Source organism: Corylus avellana, chromosome ca8 (assembly GCF_901000735.1).
Source record: "Corylus avellana chromosome ca8, CavTom2PMs-1.0".
Lineage (NCBI taxonomy): Eukaryota > Viridiplantae > Streptophyta > Magnoliopsida > Fagales > Betulaceae > Corylus > Corylus avellana.
The window spans coordinates 21,039,342-21,052,667 of record NC_081548.1 but is presented as its reverse complement, the minus strand read 5'-3'; the positions used below and the strand labels follow the sequence as shown (position 1 = coordinate 21,052,667).

At 38.0% G+C, this 13,326-nt stretch overlaps 2 protein-coding genes and 1 pseudogene across 3 annotated transcripts; 1 reads left to right on the top strand and 2 right to left on the bottom strand.

Moving 5' to 3' along the window:
* The first annotated feature begins 200 nt into the window (after positions 1–200).
* LOC132190408 (pentatricopeptide repeat-containing protein At5g27460) lies at positions 201–2,752 on the top strand. Of its 2 annotated transcripts, XR_009441130.1 has the most exons (4): positions 201–290; positions 359–605; positions 897–2,467; positions 2,662–2,752. XR_009441130.1 is itself a non-coding variant. In XM_059605387.1 (3 exons), the coding sequence occupies exons 1-3, from the start codon at positions 256–258 to the stop codon at positions 2,130–2,132; spliced, it is 1,518 nt and encodes a 505-aa protein (XP_059461370.1). In that variant the 5' UTR covers positions 201–255; the 3' UTR covers positions 2,133–2,583. The 2 variants fall into 2 exon arrangements, 1 of the variants encoding a protein (XP_059461370.1); XM_059605387.1 differs by lacking the exon at positions 2,662–2,752 and having other exon boundaries at positions 897–2,583.
* On the bottom strand, positions 2,701–4,792 carry LOC132191026 (glutathione transferase GST 23-like; annotated as a pseudogene).
* A 1,889-nt stretch (positions 4,793–6,681) lies between these two features.
* On the bottom strand, positions 6,682–12,654 carry LOC132189607 (phosphoribosylaminoimidazole-succinocarboxamide synthase, chloroplastic). The gene is made up of 12 exons (XM_059604354.1): positions 12,136–12,654; positions 11,938–12,039; positions 11,638–11,767; positions 11,193–11,285; positions 11,023–11,111; positions 9,789–9,869; positions 8,725–8,814; positions 8,524–8,613; positions 8,301–8,351; positions 8,162–8,208; positions 7,188–7,245; positions 6,682–7,096 (listed from the first exon to the last, which is right to left on the bottom strand). Exons 1-12 carry the CDS (start codon positions 12,448–12,450, stop codon positions 7,037–7,039), a joined length of 1,206 nt encoding a protein of 401 aa, XP_059460337.1. The 5' UTR covers positions 12,451–12,654; the 3' UTR covers positions 6,682–7,036.
* Between the last annotated feature and the right edge of the window lie 672 nt (positions 12,655–13,326).

The window sequence follows — 13,326 nt, the reverse complement described above, 5'->3', positions numbered from 1 at the left end:
ACTGAATCTTTTTAGGGGCTTAGGAAAACTAGAACGGCGACGTTTTATTTCGTTTTATCCATTTTTCTGAGGGTAAGTAAACGGCGACCGTTTCATCTGACCTTGCTCTGGACAAGTGGACATGGATCCGGGCCGTCAGTTCTTTGGGACCCACATAAACGGAAGGCCCAGATCCCGAGCGCCACATTCTCTAGTTGTACAAAATACTCCACGAAAAGGGCACCGTCTGGAATCCGCTGAAACAACTGGTTTCTAATGGCGGCTCGCTCGCTCCTCGCCGGTCTAAGACGGTAGGCTCCACATTCATCTCTCTCTGAGAAATAGCTTCTCAGTTCTGACAAACTATATCTAAACGCAGCATCAATCGTCCATTCGGAGCAACAAGTCTGTGGAGAGCCATATCCTCACACTCATCGCCGCTCGCACAGTCTGGCGTCGGCAAGGACGACCTCAAGAGCGAGATTTTCAAGCTGAAATCGCCCAGGTGCAGCGCCACCCCCTTGCTTCAAGATCGGGTCGACCACGGCCACAAGCTCTCGCTCTCTGAACTTCGACGCATCTCCATACAACTTTTGAAATCCAAACGCTACCGCCACGCCCTTCAGGTGATTCTTCTTAACACCTATTTCTATAATCTTTTTGTTGTCTTTTTGTTTTTGGTGCCAATTTTCGTAAGCGATCTTGATTCTTGGTTATATACAATCAATCAGGAAAACAAAAACAAATTCAACTTTTTACATTATGTGTCACTGCTAATTATAGGTTATGCTAGCAGTGTTAGGTCACTATGGTTGTTGGGTCAAAATCCTTCCACGTATCCCAAAAACTGATGCTAATTATTGTTATTAGTAGGCAATTCATGGTGTAATGTATGAGATGGTTGTTTAATGATACAGATACTGACATGGATGGAAACCCAAAACGGTTTTCGAATGTCGCCGGTCGATCATGCCGTCAAACTGGAATCAATCATTAGATTGCACGGTTTAAGAGAGGCAGAAGAGTATTTTAAGAGTTTACCCAACACTGCTTCACGGAAAGCTGCGTGTCTCCCTCTTCTTCATGCTTATGTCGAACAGAGGGACACTGAGAAAGCTGAGGTTCTCATGGCAAAGCTGAATGAGTTGGGGCTGCTTGTAACCCCTCATCCATTTAACGAGATGATGAAGCTGTATATGGCCACGTCTCGGTGTGAGAAAGTGCCCCTTGTCATCCAGCAAATGAAGCAAAACAATGTACCTCGAAATTTTCTGTCCTATAACATATGGATCAGTGCGTGTGGTGAGGTATTCGGCGTTGCTTCGGCGGAAATGGTTTACAAAGAAATGGTGAATGATAAGAATGTACAAGTGGGATGGAGCACCCTTTCTACTTTAGCTAATGTGTATATAAAAGCGAGACTTGTTGACAAAGCTACTTTGGTCCTTAGGAATGCAGAAAAGAAACTATCTAATTGTAACCGTCTTGGTTATTTCTTCCTCATCACGCAATATGCTTCTTTGAGTGATAAGGAGGGAATTTTGAGGCTCTGGAAGGGTAGTAAAGAAGTTGGTGGGAAAATCACGTGTGCCAATTATATGTGTGTACTTTCATGCGTGGTGAAGCTAGGCGATCTTGTGGAGGCCGAGAGAATTTTTTTGGAATGGGAATCTAGTTGCCGGAATTATGACATAAGAGTCTCCAATGTCCTTCTAGGTGCTTATGTGAGGAATGGAATGATAGACGAAGCTGAATCATTACATCTCCGCACATTGGAGAGAGGCGGCTGTCCAAATTATAAGACGTGGGAGATTCTCACAGAGGGATGGGTGAAAAGCCAAAACATGGACAAAGCCATTAGTGCCCTGAGAAAAGGTTGTGTCATGTTGAAGCATTGTGATTGGAGGCCATCCCATGATATTCTAATGGCCATGGCAGAGTATTTTGAGAAGCATGAGAATTTCGAAGACGCAGATTGGTTTATCAGGTTTATCCATCAAAGAGGCCTTGTGAGTTTACCTTTGTATAAATCGTTGCTTAGAATGCATCTTTGTGCTAAGAGACCAGCTTTTGACATCTTTGAGATGATGGAGAAGAGCAAAATTGAGATGGATGATGAGATCTCTGCCCTTGTTCAAGCCTTTGATGCATAAGTAAAGTCATTCTTACAGATTTAAGTCCTGATGGCTTCTTTCAAAGACCGGCAGAACAGATTCATATTTTTGGATTGTCTCTTTATTCATAAGCGCAGAAAAATTGATGCGTGCTGCTGATGATTTTCTAGAAGAGGAAAGCATAACATCTTATCTATGACAATCACGGTCCTTTTGCTCAGGGAAATTGATTCTTTATTGTTTAGATGAAGTAAATGTTTGATGCTGAAGCTAACCTAGAGTGTTCTGCTGTTTGTACAACAAAATTGTGTAGATGTTGGAAGACAAATGTCACTTGGGCACTTTTCCCTCAGCGATATTATGGCAACCTAGAGGTATTACTGTCCCTGTAATCATTTTGTTAAACTACATCATTGCATTTGTGATTGCAAGAGATGCCAAATAATTTTGCAAATATTATTCATCAAATATTGGAAATTGTTTACATGCATGATATGAGTAAACAGCAAATCCCTATTATTTATTGTTGTACATAATCCATTAGCAATCCTTCATACACCATATGCAGGCACCCCTCAAGCATTTGTACAGAGATATTATTTAGACTTCAATTCGATGCAGCAGTCAAATTTTTGTGAAAGCTCTTGTTTAGCTCTAGCAATTTATCTTGCGGTGGCATGCACTCTTTTTGATAATAGGGACCTCAAGAAATTCTTGAAACCAAGCATCGAGTAAAGGCATGGTCTCTGCATCAATCAGGTTGATGCCCACGATTTCCCCGACTATTCGAGCCCAGCATCCAAGCCAGCCAACAACAATATCCGTAAAGCCTATTGTTTCGCCTCCAAAGAAGTGCTTCCCCTCGAGACCACTTTCTAGAGTCTTCAAATTCTCGCGGCTTCTTTCGCAGCTTTCTCTTGCTCTTCCCCCGTTTTGCTAAATGCAGTCATTATTGCTGGCACACACTGAATAGAGTAGATTGATTACTGTTTTAATAATGTTTTGAAACAAGAATTCAGTATTCTATGCTCTGGTTGGCTAGCTTAGGTGGAAACTGCGGGTGTTTGGCAAAAGATTTGAAAAAGGGAGTGGACCGAAACTATAGTAGATTTGATTGATGTGAGAAAAAAATATTAAATTAAAAATAAAATAAAAATTATTTTGTAGTGATTTTTTTATTTAAATAGCAATAAAAAGTTATTAATGTGATGTAAAAAGTAAAAATGTTATAATCAATTTTGAAATGAATTTTGTGGGTCTTTGGGTCCGGTCCTGGCCAACATGCTTTGCATGAATAGAGATCCTTATGCAGCAACTGTTAAAGAGCTTTTATAGGACCATCTCTTAAGTAGGTGGCTAAGCAATCCAAAATTTATTTGAACAGATAGATCTTATATGAGTTCTGTTACAATTGCTCTTTTTTCTTTTCTTTTTTTTTAATAGATAAAACAAGAGATTACAACAAACAACAAAGGGTTAGGCAACCCAACAATAAGCCCCAAAACGATCACATCAGTAATAGTAAACAAAAATTAAGAGGAAATGCATCAAATAAAATACGCGGCCTTATATTTTCTTGGCACGAAGACCAAGAAACTTGGCCACCAATTAAGGTGTTTGACAAGGTGCACCAAAGATAGTGCACACAAGAAATATACAACTGCAGTAGGGAAAGAGAGCTAGGGGAGCATAGAGAACCATGATGAAGGTCGAATCAAAGCTAATTAAAAGGGAAACCAGCATAGAGTCCAGATCGATGACACCGCATAACGATCTGCAACCAAACGAAAGAGCACCAAGAAAGGTGGAAAGGGCATCTAAAGCCCTGAAACTACAATAGAACATAAAAACGAATAAAATTAAAAACAGTAGTATCAGTCGAAGGCGAGGTTGGGGGAAGCAGTAGGTACACAATTAAAGATCGGCGTGTGTAAGCCACTCACCAGCACATGATGACTACACGCCGGCAAGGGACGCCGTGAGATGAAAGATGGCTTCATGAGACCTACGGCAGCTGTTGAAGGTGGCAGAGCGGAAGAATAGAGGCGTCACGTGCCAAAACGCCAAAGGCGTTGGATAAGGCCTCCAAAGAGGCGGATAGAGCCTCCATAGAGGCTATTTGAGCCTCCGGAGAGGCATGAAGGAGAGGGGGGAGGAGGAGAAGGGATTTACAGGGGAAAGGGGATGAGGAGCCCATGGCAGCCGTTGGAGGGAGACTATGGAGGGTTTGAGGAGAAAGAACATAGTGTTTCACTCATCCGGCAACTAATAAATTGTTACAATTGCTGTTTAAATTACAATTAATTTTGACAAATAAATTGTTGGAGATCTTAATCCATATTATAGCTATAAGCTCAAATTGTAGAAAGTGTGGATTCTTTTCTAACCTTTTCATCAGCAAATTTTGCCCAGAACAGCGCTTTGGCCCTTTCATACGGATGTTGTGGAAGCAGTGGATTTTGCTTCCAAACCTCATCGATAAATTCAATAATCACAACGGACTCGGCCAAGGGTTTGCCATCATGTACAAGAACGGGAATCTTTTTGTGAACAGGGTTGTACTGCAAGAGCATGGGACTTTTGTTTTGGAGATCCTCTTCTACATACTGGTACTGGATCCCTTTCAGTTTCAAAGCCCACTTAACCCTGAGGGCAGAAGGGCTTCCCCAATGCCCTAACAACTTCAGTGTCTCCAGCCATTGTCAATAATTTCTACAAAGCAGGTGTCCAAGCTGTGTTGTGATAATTTATACATGCTTGAAGAAAAGTCTTAATTGTCCAAGTTACTCTTCTTAATTTATTATATTCGAAAAGCTTCCATGAATTGTCCTCCGGTCTAAAGATATCTGGAAATTCAACATTGGCTTCCATAGACTTTTTTCCAGCTAAAGATGTCTAGAATTCAAGTAGTTGAATGAGTCAATTAAGCTAATTATGTTCTCATTTCTCGAGAGAGATGGGAAAGTGGGATGGGGTGTTTTTCCGGTTCAAGTTGCTTGATTGATAGACTCAATCCACATGCGCTGCCATGAAGTTGAGCACTGGCAGTCCAAGATGGTCGCAATCGTGGCAGATTTCCAAATTATTATTATTTTAGTTTTTTCTCTTTTAAAACTAAAAGAAAATATCAAATTCTCGTCCCAAGAGGATTAACACATGCACTTCATTTACGGAACTTTGCCTTTTATTATAGCATCTTTTGGTGGTTTAAATTTGTTCTTTAGAAAACTTTATCGCCTTTGTGTTTTATTTTCCAGTAATTTCCCTTTCCCTTTCCCATTCCCCAACATTGAATAGGAAAAAAAAAAGGGAAACTTCAGAAAACCCCCCTGAAGTTCCAGCCGATTTGAAATACCCCCCTGAATTTTCAAAACTCTCATTTAAGCCTCATGAACTTCCATTTTCTCTCACTTTGGACCCCTTTAACATTAAACTACGTCGTTTTGAATGTTTTATACCCATTTTATCCTTCCCCAAAACTACGTCGTTTTGTGTCCTAAAATTATCCAGCCTTTATCCTTCCCCAAAACTACGTCGTTTTGTGTCCTAAAATTATCCAGCCTAAAACGACGTCGTTTTAGGCATTAATTTTTATTTTTTAAAAAAAAAGAAAAAAATTTAAAAATTTAAAAAAAATTTTAAACAAAAAAAAACTTAAAAACCACTTGGAAGTGGTGAGCCACTGTCTAGTGGTCCCACCACCCTGGCCATGGGGTGGTCCACCCCTTGAAGAAAAAAAAAAAAAACACCTGGGAGAGTGGGCCACCCCATAATACTGTGACAGCAGGAGTCAAACCACCCCTCACTTTGGGTGGTCCCGCCACCCCCAAAAACAATTCCCCATCCCCTTTTACAGTATGGTCGAGCACCCCCCATATACAATGGGGGTGGCTTCACCCCCAGAGGGGTGGTGGCCACCCCTGTTTTTTTTTTTTTTTTATTTAATTTTTTAAATTTTTTTAAAAAAATTATGCTTAAAACGACGTCGTTTTGGGCTGGATATGTGTTGTGATTTTAGGACACAAAACGACATAGTTTTGGGGAAGGGTAAAATGGGTATAAAACATCCAAAACGACGTAGTTTAATGTTAAAGGGGTCTAAAGTGAGAGAAAACCAAAGTTCAAGGGGTCTAAGTGAAAGCTTTGAAAATTCATGGAGGGTTTTTCAAATCGGCTGAAACTTCAGGGGGGTTTTCTGAAGTTTCCCAAAAAAAAAATGCACCAAATCACATTGAAAAGATTTGCTTTCCAATAGTTGCAGACTTCGGGAGTTCAAGTCCTGTCAAGATATGAGTATAAAATTATAAAAATTAATCATATCCCAACCAATTTAATTAAACAAATCATACTCCTCAACCTTAACCTGCTAATTTCGTATTAGGTTCGTTAACCCTAAATGTAACGGGTTATGTTTGGATTGTATCAAGAAATAAGTATAAAACTATTAATCAACATTAACTCGACCCATTTAATTAAACAAATTAGACCCCCAACCCTAACCCCCTAATTTCATTTTAGATTCATATTAAATTCACGAATCGTATCAAAAATCATTAACCCTAATCAAAACTAACTGCAAATTAGCAAAGACAAAAGTAAACGCCTCCCTCAAACCAAAATAAAGGTGAACAATATTTCCTATTTTAATGGAACTGCATAAACTAACAAAAATCCGAGCAGTCAGAAGCAAATGATGACACTTTTTTTTATCATTTTATGTATATAAGTTAGTAAGCTTGCGGATAATTTTGTTTGGCTGTGCCCACTTCATTAGTTAGATGACGGAAAACGTTTCTCCCCTGACGGAAAATTCCATACAGCATCAGCAACTCGCAGTGCTTCCGAAGACCAAATGGCCATCATTTTTTTGTAAAAAAAATTTGTGCTTTCTTCTCTCGCTTATTTAGCAAGAAATCCACCGGACCAATATGTTAAACCTAAAATTACTGCAGAGATGACAGCGCCTGGGCAACATTTCGAGAAATTCGATCATGTATTGGCTCCTGCATGGAAAAAACATTAAAAAAAAAACAAAACTACTTTACCATTTAGTATTTACTATACATAACAATAAGAATATTGTCATTGATTTACCTCAATCGATGGCATCTCGAATTTTGAGCTTGTTATCGTCTCATACAAGAATATATATCTGTCATTATAGGATAGTATTAGTGCTCTCAACATAAATGAATGACATATACATTTGAATACAAAAAGTTCGAAACTTGGCATACACAATCCTAGAGGGTTAATAATCTACACAAGCATTATTGGAAATAAGGCTCAATCATGAACATGATGATCAACTATATCATGATGAAGTTGAGTAGCTCTTTGACAAAGTAACATGTTCACCACCAATGAAAAGACAAGGCCTGCACACATTGCTGCCCACACGTGCATGCAAAAACCAAGGATGAGTTGCATATTAGCAACAATCTCTTAAGGCCCATGTAATGATAGAGTGGGCTAAAAAAACCCACACAGAAGGTTAACAGTCACCACCCGGTAAGTTTCCTTAACCGGGTATTGTCCAACTAGAAACAGCCTTGAGGAAATCCTTTAAGCAGGTGAGAAAAACAGTTTTACTTCGCTTGCTTTCTTTCCTCTGCAGATCATATATAAGGTTCTCCTCGTAAAACCTTTTACAAGTAAATTTGTGAGCAGGGTCCGGAAATTATGCCCAGTTCAAGTTATCCTCACCAGCCTACATAATTGCTTATTTTACACCACAGAATAAACAACACCATTCGCATTCCAGTTACAGACAGCTAATAGCTAGGGATCGAACCAATAAAAAACTCTTAAGATCAAACATTGATCAAAGCAAATACATTAAAACCAATGAGACAATAAGCAGTTGATGGGGCTCCAAAATATTTCTCCAGATTTGAACAATGAAGACATTATTTGACCGAAGAAAGACAATAGAAGTGCTGTTATTAATGGCTACAATGGCATCATTCCTTTGGACATGAGCATATATGCTTGGATCATTTTGTCGTTATTTACTTAATAGAAAATTTATATGACCTGAACCATGGTAAATAACATAAAAGACATACCGCCAAGCTAGTTCACAAACGAGGTCTTCAGGAGCATCAGGGAGGACCTGAACATTGTATCACCACGGTGAGATTAGATGCATATGCATATCCACAAACTCCAGAAGCAATATCAACAGGGGTAGATATCATGAATTACCTCATCCTCATATGGGTTGCAGTTATCTTTGAACCACAACCTCAAGAACTCCTATATAATAAACATAGTGTCGGCTTTAGTAGTTCATAAGAGACAGTTTTACTAGACTGAAACAGGCATATTGAACATGACAAATATATACATCCATTAAGCCTGACGTTAACAGACACACATAAGTACGCTACAGAGATAACTAACAAACATTACAGAACAAATAACACACCTTATCAACATTTTCAGGTTCAAGCGAATTCTGAAAGCGTTCCTCATAAGAATGGGCAATCCAATATCTGCTTGAATCAGGAGTATGCACCTAGAATTTCAAAACAAGAAATGTCATCCAATCACAATAGTATTACTTTTGTGTTAATGTGAGTGTATCTAATGAGAGAGAGAAATGAATGCTTTAAAGAAGATGATAAACCTCATCAATTAAAAGAACTGAACCATCCTGTCCCTTTCCGAATTCATATTTAGTGTCTACCAAAACCAGGCCATGTTCCAAAGCTACACGCTGCAATATTAACCAAATGATTAAGCCAGTCAACTTCGCCAGTATAAAGAAGCCCATATAGAAACCACATTGTAAGGCAAGATACAAAAAATTAATACTAAAAGTAGCAACTGCATGACCAAGTGTTCAGTTTTGTCAGGACACAAAGATTTTACTTTTGAATTGTTAGGAAGCATAACCTTCTGCACGTCACATCAATACCATAAAGAGGGAGTAAAGTGAAAGGTTAAGGTAACAAATAATCGGAGGCTGTAAAAGTTTCTCTCAACTATCTTCTTCTGCAACTAGTACATAAGTCATTCTTCCTATTTGATTTAATCTATATCATGGTTTAATTACAATGGAAACATTAATTCTTACTTCTGTGCAACTACCAGTCATCAGCTCTTGGGTGTTTTCAGGCACAATCTGAGCTCAAGTTTCGAGGAAGACTAGAACCACAACAAACTTACCAATAAATGATATGCCCAAATGTGCGTATTTAAAAGCTAATTCCTAAAGAAACCAATTGGGAGATGTTGATGAAAGCAAGGCGTCAATGACAATCCAAAGTTACAGGCAGAAACAAAAGCATGGATTTGGTTGACAAATAATCTATTTCTAAATTTTGGATTTGAACGAAAAAAAAAAAAATGACAGATGTGACATAATAAATGATATGCATGGCACTTTTTCCTTTCAACAAAATTGGCATTCAAACACTCATTGACGCTACAAATACACTAGATACTGAATTGGAGCCTACTTGCCATAGGAAATAACAGAGCTAATCCATTATGCTATACTTTATGGTCCTTCCATCTGGACGCATGCGCAAAAACCAGCCCAGAAAAAGGAAGTAACCATGCTAAATAGAACATATCATTCTACAAAGTTTATACTGCGATTAATGCAGTCCCAATATATGAACGATCATTTTTCAATGAGCTCTTGAGTCTTGACCATAAGAATGCTTACCAACACAAGCAAATTACCTGTCCATATTCAAATAAGCTTAGTGCTTTCCTACTTGCTTCATCATAATCAGCTTGACTCATCAGTCCACGTTTAACTATCTGTGAGGCGAAGGCATCACGTAAGTCAACTAACCAAACTGGTTAGAGAAACCAAAATTACAAAGCTAGCATTTGAACCACCACTAGCCCCTTAAATATATATTGCGTGTGCATGTATATTATATAATATAAAATAATACAAATATATATATACAAGTACAACCAGAAAACAACATCCTAAGCATTTACATAAAAAAATCCCCCATATTTCAAACATAAAAAACCCAGAGATCTGCAATCTGTATCCAAGAGCACTGCATTTGAATCACGTAAGGTCAAAGGACAAGAAAGATTACATGACAACCCACAAGTAACTAGCTAAAACAGGTCATAGTTAAATATGATTGCCAAGTAGGTTGCCTGCAATAAGAGTTCAAATATTAAATCTTAAGCATCTCTTCTAATCATTTTTGAAAATAGTGTGGCACCAAGGTCAGTAGAGCAGACCTTGCTTGAGCAGTTATTTTTTGAATGATTGAATGACATTAAGGAAACCAATAATAAATACATACTTTTTTTTTGTCAATGGAAAACATCGTTGATTATTAAGTACTAGAATGCACCCAAAGGGAGCATTTTAAATAATATTAGTGAAGCTTTGGAGGAGAGAGATGTGATACCAAGGTCGTAACATTGCAGATATACCAGAAAAATAGACATAATATCAAAAACCACCAATGATTAGCCATAATTTTTTTTTTTTTTTTTATAAGTATTTAGTAAGAGAGATTTAGTAACAGTGAGCCATTGAAATATCAAGCTCACTGTGTCGCAAGACCTGTAAGAGGTTTTATATATGCCCTTGAAACAAAATGACCAGCTACAAGAATAATTTAGCCATAAAAATATTTTGATTGCATAGATATGCTTTCCACCTGTTTTTCACTTCCAACAGGTGTAAGAATCCTAATTCATTAATTTTATGAACAGAATGACATCAGAAAACAGTTCACTATAACTTTTTTTGCACAAATCTCAAGCTTTTGAGTTTAGACTTTCAAATTTTACTTTGTACATCTGTCTAACAGCAGATAGCTCTTTCTTTCTTTCACTCTGTCTTTCTTCCTTTCCCTTTCAAAACTAGGGTAGTTTGTAACTAGAAAATTAGTTAAAGCAGAAACAGTAGAGACAAATAATATTAAAGAGATCAAACCTCATCTGGAGTCACAGGGACATCATGATCTGCAGCCTTAGTTGTTGGTGTGAGTATGCTGGCAGGAAGCTTTTGGTTTTTTACCAAGCCTTATAACATGTTCAGAGACCATCAGATGGGTGGGGTACAATAAGATAAAAAGGATAGCAATATACAAATTCAAATCTCACCATCTGAGAGGACATTGCCACAGTAATTTCGCACACCATTCTTGTAGACTGTCCATAATGATGTGTCTGTACTTCCAGTCACATAACCTCTAACTACAAATTAGCAACATACTCGGTGTCAATTGAAGAGTTGATGGACTAACAAACAAATGGAAAAGGATGGCTACAAGAAACCTGATCTTCGAAGGTAAGAAAGTTTTTTCTTCTAATCATGGGTGCCTACACTTACCATGCACCCATGATTAGAAGAGAAATTAAAAAAATAAAAATAAAAGAAAGAGCCAATCAACTAGCCAGAAGATCAATTTTAAAGGACAGTTTTCTGAAAGTAGACCACTTGACATTAGATTGAATTCTTAGAAGCTCATTATGACTGTTACAGGCCATAATTTTATGCTTACTATTATTTACACGCATAGAAATCAATATGCGTGTAATAACTCACCAACAAATTCAACAGGAAAAACCGAACATTTCTTTGCAATTGTAACATTTTTATCTGGGGACGCCACGACCGCATTCGAAGTTATATGTCGGGTTCTGTCAAACCACCATAAACTCGTCTCGTTAAGAACCTGAAAAATGAAAAATATCTTACTAATTCATTTGCTAACACAACTTTCTTTTGCCGTGGTTATTCCAACTAAAACCAGCAAATAAAAATCTCATAAAAATAAATAAATAAATAAATGAGAGAGAGAGAGAGAGAGAGAGAGAGAGAGAGAAATAATCAAAAGAAAAAGACCTGGCCCTTGAAGGGAATAGAAGCAAGAATTCTGTCAAAAGCACTTTGCCGATCAGTCGTGACAAGAACAAGGTAATCCCCGCTGTCATAAATATCTCTAACCTGTTAAAAAAAGAAAAAAAAAAAAAACAGTGCAGTAAGTTATTTTCTCACCCAATGCACAATAAAGTATTGGTCTTTGCCTCGAATAGGCTTTACCTTGCCCCTGATTTTGGATTTGAGGCCAGGGACTGTGAGGTGGAGGTTGGTTTCCGAGAGACAATGGGACAGAGAGCTTTTGATTGGGTCCAAAAGTTCGTCTTTGCGACTGCTATTGATCAGGGTGTCCAATGAAAGTCGTGGCTGGTCTTGGTTTTGGCTTTGGCTCGACATAACTGAGGCAGAAATAGCCATGAACTTCTTCGATTGAGGTCTTGTTTTGAAGGAAGAGATCGAAGAGAGAGAGGGGTTGGTGAATTGGATTCTGGGTTTGAGGGTTTTGGGAGGGTTTAGGCTTGGCATACACTGAGCCATTTTCTCACTGTGTCCGTGCCTTCGTGGGCCTTTGCCGGCTCCTTCGGTTTTGCGGCGCTGGGGAGGAAGGGGATTTCAGAACTGACGCTTTGAAGCTCTAGCTTTGGTGGCATTAATGGATTCGTCGAAGGGAGTGAGGTGCGCAAGATAGCGTCGCGTTTCAGAGATTGGGGGAAGGTCGGCGCTATAAGTGGAAACAAAAAAAAAAAAAAAATTAAAATCAATTTGGAAATTAGAAATAGAGAATAACGACCGTTTTGACTAGGCCGTTTTCGCCCGACACGATTCGCGCGGCGAGAGTATGAGACTGAGAGACGTGAGAGGAATTAACGAAACGTTTCGAGTTACGACATAGAAGTACTAAGAGCATTCTCAATGGAGGAGTCAAATTTTTATGAAAAACGATTTTTTAAAACGCACTTTTTATGCAAAATGACTTCTTCCATTGTGAATGCTAAGAGCCAAATGTTACTTTTATCTGAAATAGCTCTTCAAATATTTAAAAAAACCCTTATATTGGATTAGCCAAAAAAAAAAAAAAAAAGTAAAATATATATTTGATTGGAATAACTAAAAAAAAAAGCTAAATGTAGCCGTACATTTCAAGGAAGCCATTTTATTTTTTATTGTTTCTCTCACCTATTTTCTCTTTTTCCCAAATATTTTCATACTTTTTCTCTCGCATGTTCTCTTTTTTCCAAAACTTTTCTCACTTTTAATAATATTTAAATGATATAGATAAAAATAGCTAATCGGATGTAGAAGACCTTTAAAAATTCATTAGCTAAACTAGATAAAATGCGTTTTAATAAGTCATTTTGCAGACAAATTTGGCTGCTCCATTGTGAATGCTCTAAGGTGGCAATTAAAGAGAAG

Bases quoted from the DNA above. Each gene is read 5' to 3' on its own strand.
- LOC132190408 (XM_059605387.1), top strand. From the start codon at position 256: ATGGCGGCTCGCTCGCTCCTCGCCGGTCTAAGACG. The intron at 291-358 runs GTAGGCTCCACA...ATCTAAACGCAG, and splicing joins CTCCTCGCCGGTCTAAGACG to CATCAATCGTCCATTCGGAG. The intron at 606-896 runs GTGATTCTTCTT...TTAATGATACAG, and splicing joins GCTACCGCCACGCCCTTCAG to ATACTGACATGGATGGAAAC.
- LOC132189607 (XM_059604354.1), bottom strand. From the start codon at position 12,450: ATGGCTCAGTGTATGCCAAGCCTAAACCCTCCCAAAACCCTCAAACCC. The intron at 11,112-11,192 runs GTGAGATTTGAA...ACATGTTATAAG, and splicing joins TGGCAATGTCCTCTCAGATG to GCTTGGTAAAAAACCAAAAG. The intron at 8,614-8,724 runs GTTTATCATCTT...TTGAAATTCTAG, and splicing joins CAGTTCTTTTAATTGATGAG to GTGCATACTCCTGATTCAAG.